Raw genomic sequence first — 22,844 nt, 5'->3', positions numbered from 1 at the left:
AGACAAGTGTTTGCAAGGAGAGGAAGCAGCAATCTCAGGCAAAGAGCCTGAGGTGTCCATCACACATCCTGACAGAGGAAAGGGATGAGGTGGGTGTACAGTGAGACCCCCCTGGCACTGTGGTGACAAATTCCCTTGCGTCCTCACACTGCGTTATTGTGCAGACATCACACCTGTCACACAGCTTGGGTGGGGCGGGAGGTTCTTCACTTTATCCAGGTTTGAAAGATAAGGGCACATAAAGTCAAAGCTGAGGGGCTTTTTTATTAAGTTCTGTTTTCTTGTTTTTCTTTTAAAACTAACCAACTCCACAAACCCATTACTAAAAGAAGAAATATTTAAAGCAACACTAATAGAGGACATGCTCATCAAATACGAACAGACCCAAAGTACACATTGTAAACATGAAGTAGGCAATTACATTATGGGCTAATGAGGCAAAACATACTGAAAAAAATTATCAGGGAAGTGCACCAGGACTGGCTGCTATTTGGGCTGCTGTGGGAGAAGGCTGATTAAGATTACTTAGAACAAAAGAGGTTCTAAGTAGGATTTTTTAGTAAAAGAGTAGGAGTGTACAGGTGATGCAGCAAATTAAGGAATGAGATAAACAAGACCTATTTTAATATTCCTGAATAATTTTTCTTAAGCGAAAGAGCAAGAGGATGTTTTGATTATAATGCAGCAACTTCAATATAAATTCGATTAATATGAATTCTTGAAGGACAGAAATTAGCCACCATAATATGAGTCACAAACTAAGCCAAAGAGCTCAGTATGATTGAAAAATAAAAGTGTTCTACAGTTAAGGATACCACCTGCCATTATATGAGATGAAGCTAAATATCCCACAGAGAATATAAATTCTCTACCCTCCAAGAACAGGCTTGCACTAAGTGAGGCCTTGCAGAAGTGCTGCTCACTAAATACTGCGGCAATACCAAGCCCATTCTGAGTTTATTTTAATGTACTCCAAGAATTTACACAGGGGCTGTAAATTACTAGGCACGCTGGTTGCAGGTGGATGACGCCCACAGTGCCATGGCCAAAGTCCAGGACAGGAGCAAAAGGAAAAGAGCCTTTATGACCAGAGCTGTCAAGTAATCTCCTTGTTCCACTAGGGCTGGTCCAGCTGAAGGAGAAACCCATTTGGCTGCCCCCCAAGCTGATCAGGAGCTGCTGGTGCATCTCAGGACACGTGGCAGAGCAGTGGCAGGAGGGACCACTGGGCTGCCAGAGGGACACTAAATCACCCCCCACTACCATCAACAAATAAGCAAAGCTGGAAAAAATCATAACCACTTAAGAACACAGGACCTCTAATCTAAAACAAATGCTTTGGAGCAGAGGTTAAAAAATAAACCCTGCATACAAGATGAAACTGGTGGAAGTAATAAAAACAAGATAAACTGTTACATTACAGAGGCATAAAAAATAAGTATCCCCCATGTGAACCTACTCATGAATGACCTGTTTCCTTTTTTCCTCACTTTCCTATTTTTCTGATGCCACAGATTAACCCAACTCAGCCTTCCCCCAGCACAGCAGCACAAATCAGCACCAAAAGCACCAGGCAATTGCTCAGTCTTAATGTTTTCCCCCTCCACTTGCTGAGCTACAGCACACAAACAGGTGTGTTTATTCATCTTTCTACTGCCAGACCCTCACTTTAGATTAAATCCTTTTTTCATTTCTCTTCCCCACTGAGGTAGGGAGCACAAAACATTCAGCACACTCTGTCTTTATTCCTTACAGGCTAATTTGTCTACCATCCTCTCCTAACAGGCTCTTCTTACTTCCTAGAACACTTTAATTCCTCTTCTCCACAGATGCTCCAATTTGGATTGTTTTGGGTTTTTTGAGCACAGAATTGTGTTCAGTATTACCAGAGAATATAGGAATCCTAGTATGCCTTTCCTTTACTGAAATAACCTCTTCCGAGATGCTCCTTTGCATTTTTCATGCATAAGAATGGTGGCTTATGGCAGCCATAAGATCAGAAAATAAAAAAAATTAGATGATCCCATTAATTTTTTAGGCTTTAAGCAACAGAAAAGGGGAAAATGTGGAATTATTAAAGGGTAAGTATAATAAGAGTAAAATACAAACTAGGTTGCAACTACCTAATAGAAACAAAATGTACCAAAGATGTGCTAAGAGTGAATCTTCAAATATAGTAAAGGAAAGAGTTCACAACAATACATATATAAAAGAGAAATATTCAAAATCCTAAGAACTGGTAATATTAACAAAAAGACCCATTTACAGGATCTACCAGCTACTGGTGTGTCTTCTATAAATGACTGTGTAAACAACCTCTCTGTTTCCACTGTAATTCTCTGTGCTGTTTTGCTGGATTCCCAACAAACATTTTAATTGTACTTACTGCCAAGGAGCATCCTCTCACTGCCATGATTCAAGGTCCTCAATAACTACTTCTCTGTTGTGAAATCTAATGCGAAGGACTAACACTACCAGCCCACAGCATAAGAAGTTCTAATAAATTGCTTAATTAATGTGTTCAATGCAAATGCCAAATTGCGTTACATCCTTTACTTCCATGTCTTTAATTATCCTGCCTTTCAAAACATTTTAATAAGTCTTACATCACACAATCAGTCTTAAAAGACAAAGTTTTATGGCTATGGGCTGATTTCTTAATTTTATTTCCTTCTTTTACGCGTTTCGGCTCATACAGCTTTTTGCCTAGATTTAAGACCTAAGATGTATGTAAATCTATTCCTAAACACAAAATACAAGGTAAATATGAATGCAATGTGGAGGGGAAAAGATAAACTCTGATTTAGTCTATAAAAAAATGGCCTCCCAGTAATGTTAATGTTCAGGATAAAATAATCAAACCCTAAAAGAGTCCAGTGACAAGCAGGTGTCAGAGGGAAAGGACTGGACAAAATGCAGGCAAGAAAGCACTAGAGATATTCTGGTAACCTCCAGGGAAGGGAAGATTCAGGAAAGGTACAATTTGGTAACATATTTTTTCCTTTATGTTCTATATAATGTATATTAACTGTAAACATATAAACAGGTGTGGCAAATGGAGTTTTAATAACATTTTTAAAGGAATAATAAATTTGGGGTCAAATTTACAGTCATATATCTGGCACATTTGACAAACCCAGAAGCACGTGGTAGGTAAGAAAAATTCTTTTTAATGTCCTTGTATGATAGACTCATTAACCTCTTAGGTTACTGGGCTGGGGAGGGAAACAGGTAAATGCATAAGTGTACATGAGAGGGACTTTATTAGTCCATGTAAAGGATGGATCCTCCATCTGACATGCAAGTTCACACTTCAACATTTTCACCATGTACTCCCACTTCGCCTGCATGGAATTTATGCAGTTCTGGCATGGATTTCCAGTACAATTTTAGGTCACACACTGGCAGAGAACAAAAATTCACCATAGAAAATTCACAGCTGCATCAAGAGACACAATGAAACGTGCAACTTGAATTTCCCCTCATATCCACAGGCATCAAATGTACTGAAAAGAGAGGTCAAGGTCAGTGTTTAAAACGCGACTCAGAGGACTGGGCATAGTCTTAGTCTGATATTACACATTACAACCAAAAGAATAATTATGGCCTAGAAAGGGGATTAAGAATACACTTGGATATTACAGGTCTGTTTGAGATAAGGAGCATAAAGCAGCCAGGATTAAATGCCAGTTTTAACAGTGATTTCCTTATGTCTATGCCTGCTCTGATATGTGGTGGGCTTTAGTAGCTCTCCTTAATGTTAATCACAGGAGCTTAAGGAGCAGAGACTGCTACGAAGTACAAAACCCCCAATCTAAGCCTTACAAACCTCATGAACATTTTTATAATTTTATGTATATTAACTCGGACAGAATTGTCCCATGGAAATCTTCACCATATTCCCACAGATTACTCTCAGACTGAAGGAACACGCAACAAAACACACAAAAGCATTTAAATAAATTCCAGTAACACTGGCTTCTGAGATGCTTCCAATTAGGTTGCATGTGATCTTGTCCCTCTGACAGGCTCTGTAACATTCAAATTGTTCTATTAACACACATACACATTCAGAATAAGTGCATAATTTGGTGCTCAGCCAGTTGTGGCCAATGCATCAGGCAATAATGCTCATCTCAAAAAAAATTATTTTATTTCGTATCACACTTCAAATAATGGATGAAAACTGGCCTTAAGCCTTAACCCAAAAAACAATGGAAGTTACGTGGTATAGCATCACACAGTCTGGGTACAATTATTTACGAAGTCTTACAAAACTTCATTGAAAACCATTCTTTTGCTTCCCACAGTTGGCCATAATTAATTCTTGGTAGATTTTTTTCATCAAACTGTGCAAAGGATCAAGCTACTTCTTCATGTAGAGCTACAATTCCGGCAAATTTCTTTTTTGGGAGTAGGATAAATAGGCAAATTTATCAGTTCCAGCTGGAGATGATACATATTCTCACAGCATGAATATATGAAATTATTAAACTTTTCCATCAGTATTCTGCCCATACTCTTTTTTCCCCTATATAGTTTTCAATAAATTTTAATATCATGTTTTATACATCTCACTCATCAGACTATGGAGTCCAAAGCCTTCTTTGTTCCTTGAATGTTTCTCCTTAGTTATGTGTTTCATTGTTTTCCTAGGCCTGCTTTCTGCAGCTACACTGGAAAATCTTATTTAAAGGTGGAAACTCTCCTTCCCACTCCCCAAATGATACCTCACATCCAAATCTCACCTGTGAATTTTCATCTTCCAAGGTATTTATAGTCTTCATCCTTGTTTTGGTAAAGCCTAGGGCAGCACATGTCTTCTGGTATACATCATAAATGAAAAGCTACATAACACACCACATTTCATTGCATTTAAGCCATGTATCCCATTTAAAAGCTATTGATATTTAACCCAAGACTGATGAGAATGAACAAACTGAATGTCGAGCACCCCTTGACATTTTAAGAAAATGTAAACCAAGGGTAAAATAAGGGCAGCTCTTCCTGGCCACCCAAACAGTACATTTTCCTCAGAAGGGTCACTGTGAAGGGTAGCACAGTATGGTTAGTTCAGCCTGCCCTGCTTACAGAGTCCTTGAAGACCCTGTCAAAATGGGCAACACTAGGCAACCAACATCATGAGCACCTTGAGTGCTTCCTTATATGCTCACTAAGCACCTAAGAACTGAAATTACATGATTTCATACCTGACACTCTGCTCTTAATTTACTTATCAAGGCTAGTTTTACAATTCATGTTTTTTACATTCTCAGTTCTCTCTCTGAACCTCTTTCTTTGTTTTATCTATGGTACCCAGTCATCAGCTTTCACACCAAACATTTTCTTTCTCAGCTTAAAAGGTTCCCAAGCTGATTTTCAGGTTAAACAATATGAAACCAAAAACCCCAAACCCCAAAAACCAAAAACCCCAAACCCAAATAACTTGCTGAAGTAATACCAAGACTGCGTGGTAGAATTCAAGCTGACTAGAATTCAAGGGGGAAAAAACCCAACCCACATAAAACATTTTATTTGTAAGATCTTTCCTTAGTGTTTACATATTATGCAAGCATAAGTAGCAAAGAACCAGTGCTGCTGCTTTTTCAAAGTAGCAGGAAAGAGTAGTAATGCCTACATACTCCCACCTCCTTCACACTAAGAGGCAAAAGAAGGTTAAGTGAACAAGTGATCCATGTTCCCTGGCTGTACAAAACGAGCACTACTGCTGTACTCACTGATGATTCCTAGATTCAGGATATGTTGATGGAACAATTCAATTGTTTGGTTTGTGGGATTTTTAGGAAGGAATCTGTTTCTATCACAAATTCATAAAGGGCATGTGTAGAGCAGACAATCACTTCACTGCAGAAAAAGTGCAAGGCTACTTTGTAACATGGACTGGAAGAGCCTACATGAAAAAGACCATTTTGCACAAATTCATCTGTCTCACGGCATGATCCCATACATTCAATATGAGAAAATGAACTAATTATTTAACATTTGCATACAAATTACTGATTTTTGGGGGTTGAGGCATGGCTCCCTGTGTGATCTTGGGCCAGTTTCTGAACGTTGCTAAATCTATAGTTCTTTATTTGCAAAGCAGATTAATATTAGTTATGCAGGATGGGGTGAGATTAAATTAACTCAAGCTTGTAAAGGGTTTTCTGATCTTCAGATACTATGGAGAAGAAGGACTAGAAAAATCCATTTAAGAAGCAAAGAAGCATGTAAACCCATGGCCACACAACAAACATTTGGTGTATCAACTTCACACAGAAAATTTGTACTAACATTTCTTTGTAGTAGCAGCAAAAATTATATTAGCAGAAAGAATAAAATACGTATATTAAAAATAACTAATTCACTTACTTTTTCCTAATTTCTAGGTCTGAAACTGGAACACATCTCAGGCCAGCTCCCAATACCATGAGGGATGATGTTAGTAACACTGTTACCCTCAGACCTAAGATGAAAAAATAATAGTATTTTATAAGTTAAATCAGTAGTGCTGCAAAAGAAACATTGCTTAAAAATATATATATATTTACATGCAATTTCACAGAAATAACACATTTCTTTCAAATCTTAAGCACTTTGGTGCTGATATAAATTCCAGACACATTTTAAAATCCTGAGTTATTTTCTACACTTACACTCCAGAATTACAAAAGCTTACTCTTAGCATAGTAACACACAGGAGTGTATCCAAAATCTTTACAGACATTCTTGAAAGTGAAAAGTAGTAATAAAAGTATCATCAAAATGTACAATATTCCCTTTGGAATAAGAGGCATGGGGGAACATGCTCTACTGTGTTATCTGAAATCTAGGCAGATGCAAAGAAAAATCTGGACTTGTTCATTCTTCTCCAACCACTTAATGAGCACAGACACAGCACTGTTATTGTTTTCTTTCATAATGCAGATATGCATTTCATCCCAAAGAAACAACCATTTATTCAGGGGAAAAAAAAAGTGCGAGTATTTTTTTGCAGTCCTTGCAATTAGGGCAGATTTTTGCTGCTCTCAGCTGCAATTGTCAGAGGTTGTAAATATCGTACATTAGAAAAAAGCCACAATTGACTGATTCCTTGAATATGTTATTTCCTTATGCAATTTTCAACTCAGAAGTGCTTAGATTAGAAACAACCTTATCTTTGTGCTGCAATTCCTTTTGCCAGCAGTTTGTTTGCTGCTGTTAAGGTGTTTCCATCAGCAGCAGAGAACAGTGACAGCTGAGGGGCTTAAGCTCCAAAATCTTGCAGAACACCAAAATCATACTCACAATTAAAAAAACACAGAGAGAGTCTGCATCTCTGGAGTTGTAAATTCCAAAACAATTTCACAGCAACAAATAGAAAATAAAGGGCTTCCATGTTATTAGTAGAATATAATAAGAACTATTAATGATGACAAACATGTAATACCGCTAACATTTAGGTAAAACTAGTAATTACCCAAAATACAGATGGTAAAAGAACCTGTCCTATGATAAGTCACCCATCAAACAAACAACTTTGATTCTTTGTAAAGCTGCCTATTTTCAGAGGAGGGCTCCCTCTGTTAGTGACTCCTGTAATCAGTACAATTCAAGCAATAATTGCATTAAATATTTTGTCTCCATGTATTTTACTAAAATGTGATTTTACTGGGTGAGACATAATTTTGCTCATAATTTTGTGACAGGTCTTAATGAACCTCACTCACGGGTATGCAACTCCTGGTGCTGGACGCTGCCCAAACCAAACCAAAGGCAAGTTCCTTTATCAACCAGCGTAGCCCAAGATAATCCAAACAAAAATAAGTTAGTAAGTTAAGTTTCCTGAAATGGAAGTGAGACTTCCTTTGGTAAGGCTCAGTCATTAACACAAGGAATGCCAGCAGCAGTGATGTGACTCCAAAGGACACCTCACATCCCTGATGCCCTGAAGGAGTATCATCAGCCAAAAATATTTCTTTCCTGGTACGATTTCCCAATGCCTCCCCCAACTTAGTTGCTTGACTCTGTGCTCAACCAGCAAATGCTGCTGTTAAACTGGTCTTTCAAGTGTGTTCAGAGAGCCCTAAATAAATTCCCATTTAATATGGCTGGTCAAACCTTCATGGTCCTATGTTTGCTAGGCCACCACAAGTCTTCATGCAACATTTAACTCCACACTGCCTTACTGCCTGTGCTGTGCTGGGGCAATTGTGCATATCTGCATTGCATACATGATGCTTCTGCCTTTTCTTCTTGGAAATTAATCTTTGTTAGCACTGCTTTTGTGTAGAATGAAAATCTGTATGCAGTAAGGATTGGAATCTTATTGATGGAAAACTGAAATACAAATCTTTTATCTGAAAAATTTGAAGTTTTCCATTAAAAAATTCTATAGAAATTTTTCATGGAAGCTCTAATAATATACTTATTTTCCATGTAAACTAGGTTCTTTTGAACTACATTTCACAGAACACAGTGCATTCTGCCTTTCAAGAGACACAAGGACAAGGACAACATGGACGGTGCTGCTCATGGGGCCGTGCTTGAAATGTAAGCCAGGGGCAAGCCCAGGATATAGCTGTAAATGAGAAACAGAAATTTAAATTTAAATCACTGCAAGACATAAAATGAGTGTTTCCATAAGAAAAACTCCTACTTGATTTCTAATTTTTAAGAAAATCCCTAAACCAAAATATATACAAACCAAGAAACTTTTAAATTAAATCTGCACAAAAATTTCCTTTAAAAAAACCCCAACATGCAATTTGGTAAAAAATTAATTAGATGCTGAAGTTTGCCTCCAGCTTTAAATTCAGGTCTATCTTTAATGTCAACCTCATATGTCAGATAATTTTGAAGTAAAATTATCTATTAAAGCTTCACAAACATGTATGCCTGATCTCTTCATTATCTGAAGTCCTAATCTTGAATACTATTTGCTGTAAGGTATCCCTTTAAAATGTTTTGATTGCTCAGATTATTCTTTGTCCTTTTTTTCTGTTTCCACCTTAACATGTAAACACATCCCTGAAAATTCCTTTGGTTAATGCTGCACTTTGACACTAAAGTGAACAAAAGACTGTCAGACAAGCAGCATATTAGACATTTTCTTTGCTAATTACAAAATATAGTCTTACTTTGTAAGCACGTCACCTTATTTTGCTTTACATTTTAACTCTTCTTCATCTTTGTCAGAAACTAGTCTTTTTATTTATTTCAGTATTTTTGTTTTGAATGCTGCAGTTGTTGCTACATTGAATTTGACATCTTGTATTACTCTAAAAGGTGCACCCCAGAGTGCTTAAGATAGCAACCATGCATCATGGGGACTATAAACCAAAGTAACCAACCAAGCTTGAAAAACAGCCTGTGAACCTTGCAGAAAATTATGTCTCTACTTTAAAAGATCTAAGTAATTCACTCAACCAAGAGATTTTGTGTAGATGTAATTAACTTCATTAATTCTACCCTGTAAATGCAAGCAGTAATTGGAGGGAGGGAGGAGGGTACAGCTTCTTAAAATCCATCATTCAGTTTCTACTCCTTTCTATCAGAGGTTTCTGACACATGGCTGGAAGGGGAAGAAATTCCTTTAAACAAGATTTTCTGCCAGTGGGTGAAGTTTTGTGTTCTTTGCACCTTGTCTCCTTAGCTGCTCCTTCCCATCCTCTTCTTGCAGGAGGTTTCTGGGCCCCACAGGCAGCAGTGGCTCTTGAGCAAACTATGGCCCTGTTCAGAACAACCAAACTTCATTGACAGCAACAGAAAAGTCCAAGCTAGCAGCAGAAATTGAGTCAGTAATAAAAAGGATGTTTTAATTATCATTTATGAGTGTAACAGTCGATATTGTTCAACTGTTTAACCCTCCTGTGGCTCGTAACACCATCTGCTTTACGACTTCAGCAGTCAATGCTGCATTTGCTGTTTCATATTTCTTTTTAAAACAACTGTGTCCAAGCTCAGACTTGTTACAGACTCAACAAGCTCTCAAGCCACAATCACCCACAACCCACAGCCCAACACAAAGCACGAGCAGAACCCCACCATGCTGCAACGTGGGGGCAGCAGCAGCCAGTGGCACCCAGCTGCTCTTCAGCTCCCTCACAGCAACATCAAGCAAGGGCATCCAGGACGTGGGTGCTCATCCCCCACAACTCCTCCAGCATACCTTACTTTCAAGATGCTTTTCAAAGTGTATGAAAAGAAAATGCATTCCCCCACACCCCACATTACTGACTTGTAGCCCAATGAATGAATTATTATGCCCAGTTTAATAAGAAACTTAACAAACGATACTGTTGTCCTCATTCCAACAATTTATACATTAGTTTGTCATTCACCAGGAGAATGTGATTAACTGGTTCCTGAGCATCCCCCACCTGAGCCCAGCACAGCAGCTCCCTCAGTTCCCCACTACTGCTACAGAGCACAGCAAGCAGCCTCTTCTAGCTCAGAGCATCACACACATGGCACACATCGTTTGAGTCTGGTTTCCCCCCTACAATGAAGCATTCATCCTAGGGGAAATCCCAGTTGGATGGCAGAACAGACAAGTTTTCACCTTTCTCCTTTTTTTTTTTTTTTTTTAATAGAAATTTGGCCAGAGGAAAGGCTGCTGGATTCAGCCCTTCCCCTGGCATGGCAGCAGTGGTTTTCCTCATACAGCTTACACACCCTGCTCTTAGATGCAGTAACATTTGAGGGGCTTCCTAACCTCCCCTGCAGATACTAAAATCAGTTCTCACAAATACCAAGCACAGTAAGGCTCTGAGTAGAAACAAGTGACATCAGCCTCCTGCACTTTTTCACAGTTAAAGACCAGGCTGAAAGCACAAATTGTTCCTACTGACACTGAACTGAGAGCATTTGCTTGACTTCCCTATCATTTTGCCTAAAACATACCTAGCTAAGAGAAAATAGAATGTAAAAGTCTGTCTTGGTCCACACACACCAGGAAATTTAAAACTCACCAATTGCATTAGCTGTTTCAACAATTCACTGTTAATTGTGCTTTTCCTCCCAATTTAAAGCAAATTCAAAGAAGTTCTTGTTTTGCCCTTCTTTACAAAACAAACCACAGTTCCTGCATGTTTTCTTCTATGAAATTAACCTATAAAAAAACAACTTTTACATTTAGGTTCAGTAAGTAAAGTACTGAATTCCAAGTCTTCCACATTTTTTCTCTGGACTTGGTATTGTTTTTATGTCTTGTTTAAATGCCCTCCTTACCGCTCAAGCATTATTTTTAAATGGGTTTCTTTGCTGGATACCAATTCTCTGTTTCATATGATGGGTCTGCTTTTCTCCCTTCTTAATATATCCCTATACATTTAGCTATAATTTTAAAAAGGCTTAATTAAACAGCTCCCTTCATCAAAGCACTGCACATACATGCCATCCTCCAGAAATCCTTGGATTTTTAATGTAACTCTAGCAAAAGCATACTAATAGCTGCAACATTTACTCTGATAACATCAATTATCTTTGTCATGATTAAAATACCAAAAAAATTTGCTTTCTATTAAACACAGTGAATAAAACTTTCACTGTGCCTGCTCTTTGCCAAATTGACTATAGCCATTAAGGAGGATAAGTGGCAATCCTCTTTCAGAAGAGGCATCCTTGCATCAAGCAATACAATTTCCAAAAGAAAAGAACCTTTTCATTGTTGTAAAAATATTTCATAGCTGAGATGTGATCCCAGTCTTTCTGCTAACACATGAAATAAACTTGAAAAGTCAGTATATCTGGCCTGCCTCAGATTCCACAAAGGCACTTGATTGCAGGGTGGCATAAATTATGTTTGGAAACTCAATGGAAAATAAACATATTCTCAAGAATACCATCAATAAAAAACTAGGAACCAAATATAAACACTGCATGCAAGAGAGAACAACTACCATGTCATATGTAGCTAATCCAAAATTACAGATTCATGGATAATTCTGAGGTGGAAGGGACCCACAAGGATTGAGTCCAACTCTTAAGTGAATGGCCCATACAGTGATTGAGCCTACCATCATGGTGTTATCAGCACCATTAACAGCATGCTCTAATCCTAGTTTTAAGGCCAACATATCACTGGTGCCTGTAATTGCTGCTTCTGTCATTGGGTGCTATTAAGCACAACCTGGACCTCCCTTTCTCCGCAAGTACTTGATGCTGATGCTTCTGTTATTGCCCCATTTCAAACCTCTCTTTTTAAAATAAACTGAAGCCAAGTGTTTCCATTCATTTTCCTGGCTTTATGTGGCACTGCCAAGACAGCATCCCAATTTCAACTGGAAAGATTTAGGACCCGAGTACTTTTTTTTTCTGATTGAAAATGCAGGTAACTCAAAACATTCTGCAAGACAGGTGAAAGCATCCTTCTGGCATCAAAATGTAAGAACCAAGCTCTACCATAACAGAACCTGTCTGAAATAAATTAAGCCCAGAGCTACATTTCAATCCTCAGTCTTGTCTAGGGCACAAGAAAATCTTTTCCTGTACTAATCCACAACACAGTCCAGTTCTACCTTTCAGTGGAGGGCTGCAGGGCAGATTCCACCTGACACTACTCCAACTTCTGTCTAACACAAACAGTTGGCAGATTAAGATACTTATATGAAATATGTACTAGAAATTTCTTGAAATACAGACGTAGGAGGTAATGCTTTTCAGAGGGGCAATTTCTCTTTATAGTATCTTACAGCTGTTGCAACCGAATCTGTCAGCAATTGCTGCCCAGTTAACAGCAAGGCTATCCAGCAGGAGTTTGACGTTTCTATTTAAATTGATTTACTTGCAAAATTTAAATCTGAGAAAGCAAATTCTGTACAAAAACACAACAAGTTGAAGTAAAATAGTTCCTGTGATTTGGACAAACTCTCTCCTGGGCGTCAGAATTTCAGTAGAGCCAACATCTCAGAAGTGTCATCACCACTGTGGGGGGAACCCACAGGAAAGTCCCTGCCAAATGAGGAAGACAGATGGGCGCCAACAACCAGATCTGACCCAAAGATAAAGTCATCTCTGCTGCTTGCACTTGTTGGACGGATGTAGCAAGGCTGTGTGTAAACTGAAAGCATGAGGGCCAATACACAAGCTTTCTTTTTTCCAGTGTACCTCTCAGGTGAAGAACATGCACTCTGCACAAACATCATCATGTGCATCCTTGTAAGGAGGGTATCCCTCCCAAATTCTGAGATTAGTTAAGAATTTTGTAAAAAACCACAGTATAGCTCAGAGACTCAAAGCACAAAATTTAGCCTGTCAAGTGTTTCACAGAGAGGACACTCATCAGGAGGGAGATAACTGAACACATATAACCACTACAACAGATATGGAAGCTGACAGAACATAATTGTGAGAAACAAAACTGAACAGAATGCAATTGAGAGCTATTATGACAATGACATAACCACTCCACAATTCCTGAGCTGCTGCATTTTTTTTTTATGTGTACCCCAGCTGTAAGGAAACCAAGACACTTAAGTATACGCTTTAATTGCATGGCTTGCTTCTGGTTTGTATTGTAAATACTGTTCCTGTTTTTAAGTTATTTTTATTCTTCTCCACATACACCCCTCCCCAGCATTCATTAAAGCATATTAAAGTCCTTATTTTTCTGTTTACTCTAGATACAAGAACTTGACTGCACCTGTTAGAAAGAGCAACAAGCTAGAACAACCATGTCAGGAGGCCGCAGGGTGCTTTTATCTCATTTGCATGGATGAAGCCAAGCCCATGTGAACAGTGGACCTATACTGTTTTTAACATGATTGCTATTAGGCAAGCACATAATCAATCTCCAAAAATACGTCAAGGAAAGTATCACTTAATTCTGCTGCTCTCTACTCCTCTACATTTAGTTATTACAGACTTAATGATGCAAATTCTTTACAGAGTTGGCTCCACTAGCACAGATTTAACGATGGCTGGTGACACACTACACATGTAAATACAAAGCAATATTTCAGATTTTGTGCAGCAATTTAAGAGTCTGATACTGTAAATAAAAAAGTCCTGGTTTTAAGAACTGAACAGTCTTAATCTAAGCTTTTGGATATACAATAAGGTAGCTTACAAGTAATGAAGCTTCCTTCCACATGGCAGTGAAGGATTTTGAAGCATCCTAACAGTTTAACATCAACAATAAGAAAAAAAGGCAAAATATGTAAATTAGCATCTGCATTGCAAGTTTATACAAGTGCTGTAAATTCTATTCAGCAATCCAGAGGCTGACATTTTGCCTGAACAGATAAACAAAGTGCTGAGCTGAATGGTATTTGCCTGAAGATCAAAACGACGATTTTAGAATCAGTTTTAGACCCTTTATTAAAATGTCTCCTATTCTTTAATAACACGTTTCCTGGTTTCAAAGGAGACCAATTATTGTAGCCAATTATTGTTATTACACATTTTACTGCAGAAAGCATCCCTTTTATCTGCAACTAATCCAAGTGCAATGAACCTTTCCTAATGCTTGCAGAGCATCTCTGAGAGAAGAGAGCACTGGCCTGGGGCAGCAGGACCTGCATCTCTCAACACGTTGTATGAAATTGTGCAGGCCACTTCCCTTCTGCTTCCCCTTTCTCTCTTTCCCCTGCCCTCTGCCTTGTTTATTCAGGCTATGAACACAGGGAAACAGGAACCAGTCTCACCATTAGTATTAGAAAGTCTGTTAAATCAGGTTTTCTCTTCACCTGAGGTGAGAGCAGCGCTGGGATACAACAAGAGAGAGCTATTTAAGTACTTTCTAAATCTGTGACGTTAACAAACACTTGTATGAATTGTTCTTTCTTGTCTCACCACAGGTAGCTGCTTTCTACTCTCAACACTAGTATCTAATAAACTATGAAAATTTAGGTGAATCATTGAATCCATCTTTGCTATTTGATAAAATTAAATCTACATAATGGCACGTGCTAGTGTGTACAAAGAGAGACATGCAGAGCAATTGACAAAAATGGCCAATAATGCAGTTGGGGGCTAAACCTCCTCAGTAACTCTGCAGCTAAAGAAAGAATGTCACTAACAAGTTGACAGGCAAGAAGCCTTCGCTCTAACTCTCCTGAATGAACACCAACAACTTAAGTGCTTAGAGCACCACACAAGGGGAGGGAAGCACTTTCTTTTCTCTTTCCACTCCTTTCAAGGACTCCCAATTGCATAGCAAACTCAATTACCACACCACTAACTACAGAGCCTTATGTGTGCCAACAGAGAGCAAAACCAATCCCTCTTACACATATCTACCAGGGAAGGTGTTCTGTTGTTACCTTAATAGTACTTACTCACACCACTCAATGGCGCATGAAACTCTTCTTTTTAAGAAGTACAAAGGCATTTTGTTTTGCCTCAACAGAGTATCAAGAAGCAACCATGCAGCAAGGATTGGCAGCTACATTAAATACTGCCTAGTGCATCTGCTAAGCAGGACGCTAAGTAGAAGGTTTCTTTTTATTATCCCTGCTGCGAGTGGGGGAAATAAAGAGCTGCAAGAGCTTCCCTAATGTAATATCCATGCAGGTCTTGTGACTTATAGGAAAGGTCATTGAAGTGAGCTTTTGGATTTTCTCTGTGTGAACAGTTTCGGTGTTACTTGAACATTAAAATGCATCAGGCACTACTTAGGGTACATAGTTCATTCTAAAAGACATCTTTTAGATGCACTATAATGAGTCCTAAACCCATCATATTTTTTAAGGGTCCTGATCAATTCTTTAGGTTCATGTGATTAATTAAAATTATAACACCAACACCTTTCTCAAGTATTTAAAAGGGATGGCTCTCATCAACAGATAAAGAAGCAAAACTAAAAAGTTTCTAATTGTGGTTATACTTATGTCCTGTATTCCAGAAAAACACCAGCATTCTCTGCAAAAAGCAGAAGACCTCTCACTTTCAAAATACATCACTCCCTCTGGCTGAGTCACAGATCTCCAGCTCTAAAAACAGGAAAAATCTAAAAAACCCTCTCTACTAAAAATCTGCATGAGAAAGCTTAATTTACAGGTTTTGAGGAAGTTGGAGCATTGATCACAAGCTCCTGCAGCACAATTACAGCTACAGCACAGTTACAGAGCTGCAATAGCACAGGCATGTGAGAAGCATTAAAAAACCAAAGTTATGGCAGGAAGTGATGGAATAGCTCTGAATGTCACCACTAGGAGAAAGGCAAGGCAAACCCCAATTTCCCTGGCACTGGGAACATATTATTTATAATATATAATTTATAATATATAATCATATAATTGTAACTAGAAAACTTCTTAAAGAATTTTTGTGTGTGATTTTGATGTGATAACATCTTTGGTCTGCTCAGTTAAGGCAATACCACATTGTCAGTGGAAGAATTTAAATACTCTCCAAGAAAATTTGTCAAATAATGAAACTGGTGCCAAAATACATTTCTTCAATTTACTTCTGCTCTTTTCAGCACTAACCATGGTTTTGCAAGCTTGGGTGTTTTTAAACAAGTATTTTATATACACCAAATATTTTTATTTGACAATGTCAGACTACAGATTTTCACAACAGGGAAGCTTATTTCAGGACCTGTGTTATGTATGCACTGTTTTTTAAGTCTGAAAAGGCAAGCAAATACCCCTGTTTTACATGGCTCCTTTCCCCCAAACAATGCATTTCTTACCAGAAGTTAAAAAAGCACAGGTGAAAAATCAGCAATGCAGAAAATATCCAAATTTTATTAACGAGTAATGAATCTCATTGTTGTGTTTACTTCAGACTTGTTTTTCAGTCCTAAAACGTAACACGAAACTAACTCCTAAAAACAACATCTGCTGAAAATAATGAATAAAAATTATTTTGTTTATGCAGTTGTGCAATGCTTTTACTAGAATTCAGAAATTAGTAAAGTGCAGTAAGTTTAGCATTACCAAGTGAAAATGGTCTTTCTTTGTTCCTACTTAGTTTCCCTTGATAGAAAAAATAAATCTCATTTAATTCTTTGAAGAAAAGCCTCAGTTTTCTTTAAAGGAAATAGATTCAGCTTTTGCAGAACAACAGCTGATCTACTCTTTTTCTCTTTAATAGAATCTGAACCAGTAGCTTGGGATTATAAATACAGTGCAAACATACAGCCAGCAAAACGAATGCAATACAACTTTCCTAAGTACTGTACTACTTCCATAATAAAAAACTATGAAAAAGCCCACAGGACTTTGATAATAGAGAAATTATGGTTGTCATTCACATTATAAAAGTTAGTACCAGCTACCTTTATGCAGCATGGATGCCACACTATTAAAAACTCTCGGAAAAAAGGGGACCAGCAAAATTTCAATGTTTTTAAAATGCAGCAAGGCAGTGCAAAACAAAAGAGTATTTTAGCACTTTTTGTCCCATTCCACAAGGGTTTCCAGAAGGAAGAGATACCAGCCAGAGTGGTTACATCCTCTTCTGCATCCCACTGGTGTCTCCATCACGAGGCCAGACATCCGTCACCACCAAAGCCACACAAGAAGGAAGAGCCACCCTCCTGTGCGTCAGCAGTGCCCAGAGAGTCCCGCAGGGAGCCACAGCAGGAGCTGTGGCCCACCACACCTCAGGGGAGGCAGGGCTGAAGGAAAGGCCAATTCACCCTCTGGCTGACAAAGGACAGTGCCAGGCAGAGTTCAGAGGTTTGGCTGTGAAGAGGCAAAACACTAGGACCTTGTTGGAGAGAAGAAAAAGCAAAAAGGTCAGTTGTGTCCCAAGAGATTCCCAACTGCTGGTTTTAAAAGCACCTCTCAAGACAGTTCACAGAAGCCATGCTGCTGACCTACACTGCTGTGCAGGCATCTGCCCCCTCCCCATTTGCTGCACTCCCATTTCCTACTGCCCCTCAGAGTATCCACTGCCCTGTGTTCCTACCTCCACCTTTCCCGCTCCCAGCACTTCTTGCCCTCTGGCTCCAGATCTTATTTCTGCATCTGTGCCTCCCATACGTCATCCACTACCTTGCTCCACACTCTCCCCTTCTCTCCCTCTTCTCATCTATCCACAAGGTTTTCTCACTCCTTTGAGCTTCTTGCATCCAACCTCTCCTACTCCTCAACAACCAAGAGGAGTGGAGAACAGAGGAAAACAGGAGGACAAGATAAGCATACCACAAGAGAGTGAGGTAGGAAGTAGAGAAGAAGCAGTCAGATTAGAAGGAATTTGGGTCAAGAGAAGGTTATGAGGAGTAGTAAAAACATGTAAGCATACAACAAGGGAGGTATCAGTGCACCGCTGCCCTGGTATTACACCTTCTGTAGTCAACTTCTAAAAGCTACTGTTGATAAAGTATCTTCCTATCTGGACCTATGTCCTCACCCAGTTCAGGGATGCTTCAGTGCTTTAACTCTGCTTGTGTTAGCAGCTGCATAAGAAAACCAAGGGATCATATTTTACACTGGTAAATTATTTCCCTATTCATCAATTTCCCAACATCAAGGTATATCAAGTTACATACAGAATCACAGAATCGTTAGAGTTGGAAAGGGCCTCTGGAGACCCTCTAGTCCAACCCCTCTGCCAAGGCTGAGGGTAACCCAGAGCAGGTTATACAAGATTTTGAGTGTCTCCAGTGAGGAGACTCCACAACTTCCCTAGACAGCATGTTCCAGTGCTCTGCCACCCACAACAAAGTTCTTCCTCATGTTGAGGTGGAACTCCTTGTGTTTTAGTTTGTGGACAACATCCCATGCTTGCTGTGCTTGTATGTGCAGCACACCAAAGCCCAAGAGCTTTGTTATCCCCAGATAACATGGCCATTACTATTGTCACATGAGCTATATGCAAATAGAATTATTTTACTTTCCACCATGGAAAAGTTCTTTCAAATCAAGCATGCACCCTCCTGATAGGCTTCACTACATGGTCTTTAAACAGCTGTCCCAGTACCCCTACACAGCTGCAAAGACCTGTTTGAAGAGTGCAAAGGGCACAGCAGCTGCATAGGAGAGCAGGATGAAGACACATGGAAAACAGAAGACATATGGAAACACAGCAGCAATCAGAGCTGGGGTGGAACCCCACCCAACAGAAAGACCTAGCTCCAGTAGAGGACATCTCTCTACAGCCACAACTGATGATTTTCAATTCAACCTGGCCCAGCAGGAGCTATGGGAAGCACTACTAAGAATCAAGCTAGCATTGCTATGATGAACCAGAGCAGCATCAAGTTAATACAATTCACCAGCTCATAATTTAAGCACTCTGTGTTGCTAATCACTGTGTATCAAGTGGTCTTTTGCAGCATGCTGTACTCCAAGGAGGGTGGGCCAATCAATTCTCTAATGAGTCTCACTTCTGGAAACAATTGCACAAACACTCTGTGGACATTCATGTAGCCACAGTATATAAAATTTAGCAGCAAAAGCGAAGTTTGGTTCAGTCTTCCTTTTTCTTTTCTTCTGATGATACAGAGGGAAAGTATGTGTATACAAATATGCACACTAGCACTCATCAAAATAAATTTTGTAAAACCAAGCTGATCAAATACCTGCTCTAGTGGGATTTACCTATATTCAGCTCTCTAATTGCTTCTTTCATCTCTCCACATGAAAAGCAACACTTCATCTCATTTTTTCCAAGATTTGTTAGCATAGGAAAGTTAATCTCATTCACATGATTTGATAGGTGTCTATCAGTATCACTTACAATATAATGAAATATGGACCATTAATAGCATGCAGTAGCTGTCTACAGCATGAGAGAGAGACTGCAGTAAAGCAGGTATTTTCCTTCAGACTTCTTTTGTATTTGGTTCAAGTGCCTCAACCACTTGCATTTTCACAAAATACATGCACCTTTCACTTCTTGAGTCAAGGCATTCTCCCCCAGCTCCTTCCTTAGCTGAAGCCCAAAGTTCACATTTAACTTTTATTCAATCCCAAAGAGCTTCTTGCTGCTCTTGCTGGAGTTAAAACCTTTGCCATCTGTAAAAGACATAGAGGTCATAATAGCCTGAAAAGCTTTTAAGGACTTTGCCCACTATGGCAAACTGTATAAAGAAGCAACTGCTCATCTGTGACCACCAAGCTCCCCATCCTACCCCTTCCCCTATGAATATGAGTATGAATTCCTGGAAATTTGGACAGTAAATTATGCCACCTGATGGGAACTTGAGATAAGATAAAGGTGGTACTATTTTCCGATTATCTCAGACTAAGAAGAGAAAAACAAGCTGGGGGAGCACTGGTAATAAACACAAAGAATCTACACTGAAAGCCAACACAGCAACTGGGCTGAAAGTTCTGACTGGGTCCAGCAGGTGGAGGCCATAGCCCACCCATTTAAGTTGGGAAGCCCACCAACTCTAAAGAGAAAGACTGAATATGTGACTAATTAACATTGGAACAGAGGGAGTAATTTAACCAATAGAATAAAAGAACTGCGTAGCCAAATGAGCACTGATTCCTGTGTTTGCTAAAATGTATAAATGGTGAAAGTCTGGAGTGACCTCAGGACCCCCACCACTGAGAAGACAAGAAGAGGACCCACGGGATGTTGTCTGGATCTGTGGGTAGTGATACCTTACTACTTAATTTGTCACTCCCTTCCTCCCTCTCTTTTTCTTATTTCTAGCTCTCTCTACCTCATATTTATGTTAAATAAAATCCCTACTGTGGACTTGGACATATGGTCTCATTTGCACCTTAATTTCAGCAGAGGCATCTCTCTAATAATAATAATTATTGGATCCTAACACCATAAATACTAAGTAGAATCAGTTGCTTATTATGAGGCTACTCTCTAATCTCTGTATCACACTTGCCTTTCTTACTTGCTCCTTTACCATTCTACTCACATTTTTGAATCTGTAAGTTTTCCCATGGTATTTCTTGTAGGCTGTACTAACCTACCAAAGTCAGAATGCCTAAAAACTTCTACTGTTGAAGTGTGTAAATCCTTTTGGCTTGATGTCACTAAGTTAAAATCTTACAGCCTTAGGCCAAGTCTTATCCCAGATGTTTTTAGCTGAGGCTCACACATGAACTTAGCACATGAATTATCAAATTAGTCACTATGAAATACTGGGCACTCATCTTGCAGTCATGAAACTGCAGATAAGAAAAGTCTGTTTCTGAAATCATGACAAAAAGGAGATGAAAAGCATTTCTTTGCCAAAGGGAAAAATTCTCAGACTTTCAAGGTTCACAAGTCACCTCTTCTGTCCTTCTGTTAAGCACCTGTGGCATGACAGAACTATGAATACTTCCATCAAAAACTCCCATTTTCTCGTGAGTGCCACAGTGGAAATTATTTCACATAATCCATCTATATCAACAAAGGAACCTATCAGCAACTACACTTGCAGCAATTCTTCTACGTTATTAGTAACATGCTCCAATTTATACTTACATTGTTCAAAAGCCTAAATGACAGAGGACTCTGAAATGCCAAGCATAATGGAAACACTTAAGAAAATCTTCCCCACCTGTTGGATTCACTTGGCCATTATGCTTTCAGCTTGTAGAACAACAACCTGTTTTCTCTCTGTATCCACTTTCACATCTCTCAAAATAAACACAAAGGCATTTCACAAGCACCTCCTAGACAAAAAACTCAGGAGAAAACAAGTTCACCTGGAGTCACCTCCCTTATGTCCCAGGGACCCTATATGTGAGGTAGACGTATCCAAAGGTCCCCTGAAAGCAAAACTAGCATATGCACACAGCACCAAGTGACAATCCAGGAACTCCAAACATGAAAGCTGCCATGCACAGTTCTGTTTAGGTATCATGTGTAGTTTATTTTATAGTGAGAACAGTTATTAAGAACATTTATATTAGTAAGGTCGGATTTAGTACTTGTACTCAATATTCATGACAATTTTGTCAGAATGCATTAAAGGATTTAATCTCAAAATTCCCAAGTGGAAGAGAAAGAACTATCAAATGTCTTCAGAGAAGGAAACCAAGATGCATGATTTAGGAGACAGCAATAAAATAGAGCGCTTGGTATTCAGGAAAGGAATAACTACTTTTACAAATAAAAACTTTCATGGTGTCAATGGACAAGCCAATCTTGATTAAAACCAGAATCTGATTATTGAAGTTTCCTCTCTACTTCATAATGTAATCACTAGAATAACATTGCTGCGTAAATTCAATTTGAGCAAAATAAAGTTACTAGATTGTCTATGCAACCCACATAAGCATATATAATTTTATAAAAAAGGACCAAGAAATAGATTACATTCCACTTTTACAAGTAATATGTCTTATCTTCAAATTCAATATAAAATTGTTCACTGTATTCCAAAAATTAATGAAAAATATCACCATTCTATTCAATTTGTTTAATGTAAACTATCATAAAATATTTCATTCTTCATTGCCTCTTCTTGCTTATATGGGAACATAATGAAGACTGACATATATTGCTTCTAGGTCTCACTTTGTAACTAGGAGCTTAATAAAACCCCCTTGGTGAACCAGATCCAGAGAAGCATGTAAGCTTTTGATTTCAAGTTAGACATATAAACATCCTAACAGACTTGTGTGGTTGTATTTACAGTTCTCAGGAAATGAAACACTCAAGGCACAAAATGTACATAAACACTCAAGCATCATGTGACAAATTGTAGCTAATTTTAATCATGTAAACAACAAGGGTCCATCCAATAGCACACTGAAGTAATTTCCCATTTAATTTCAGTCTTATTAAATCTCTAAAGATAATTAGAATTTAAACAAGGACTCTCTAATCCTATTGCTAAAGAAAATGCACCAAATAAGATACACGTAGCTCCATGGCACCCTCTATCTTTTCAGCTTTCTTCACTAAGAAACCAACCAACACCTCTAATCCTACACACAGAAAAGAGTTTTCAAATCCACCCAAAATGGCACATACTCAAAAGTGACATATGCAAATATAAT

General features: G+C 38.6%; 1 protein-coding gene across 1 annotated transcript in view; it reads right to left on the bottom strand.

The window, feature by feature from the left end:
• The window catches only part of SLC49A4 (solute carrier family 49 member 4), a 65,550-nt gene that overhangs the window by 38,587 nt on the left and 4,119 nt on the right, over window positions 1–22,844 (bottom strand). The window contains exon 2 of the mRNA XM_053981749.1: window positions 6,376–6,469. Coding sequence (XP_053837724.1) covers window positions 6,376–6,469 — 94 coding nt within the window. The remainder of the gene's footprint in view (window positions 1–6,375; window positions 6,470–22,844) is intronic.

This window comes from Vidua macroura, chromosome 7, assembly GCF_024509145.1.
Source record: "Vidua macroura isolate BioBank_ID:100142 chromosome 7, ASM2450914v1, whole genome shotgun sequence".
Lineage (NCBI taxonomy): Eukaryota > Metazoa > Chordata > Aves > Passeriformes > Viduidae > Vidua > Vidua macroura.
Note: the sequence above shows the minus strand (reverse complement) of the source record. Positions and strands in the feature narration are given on the sequence as shown.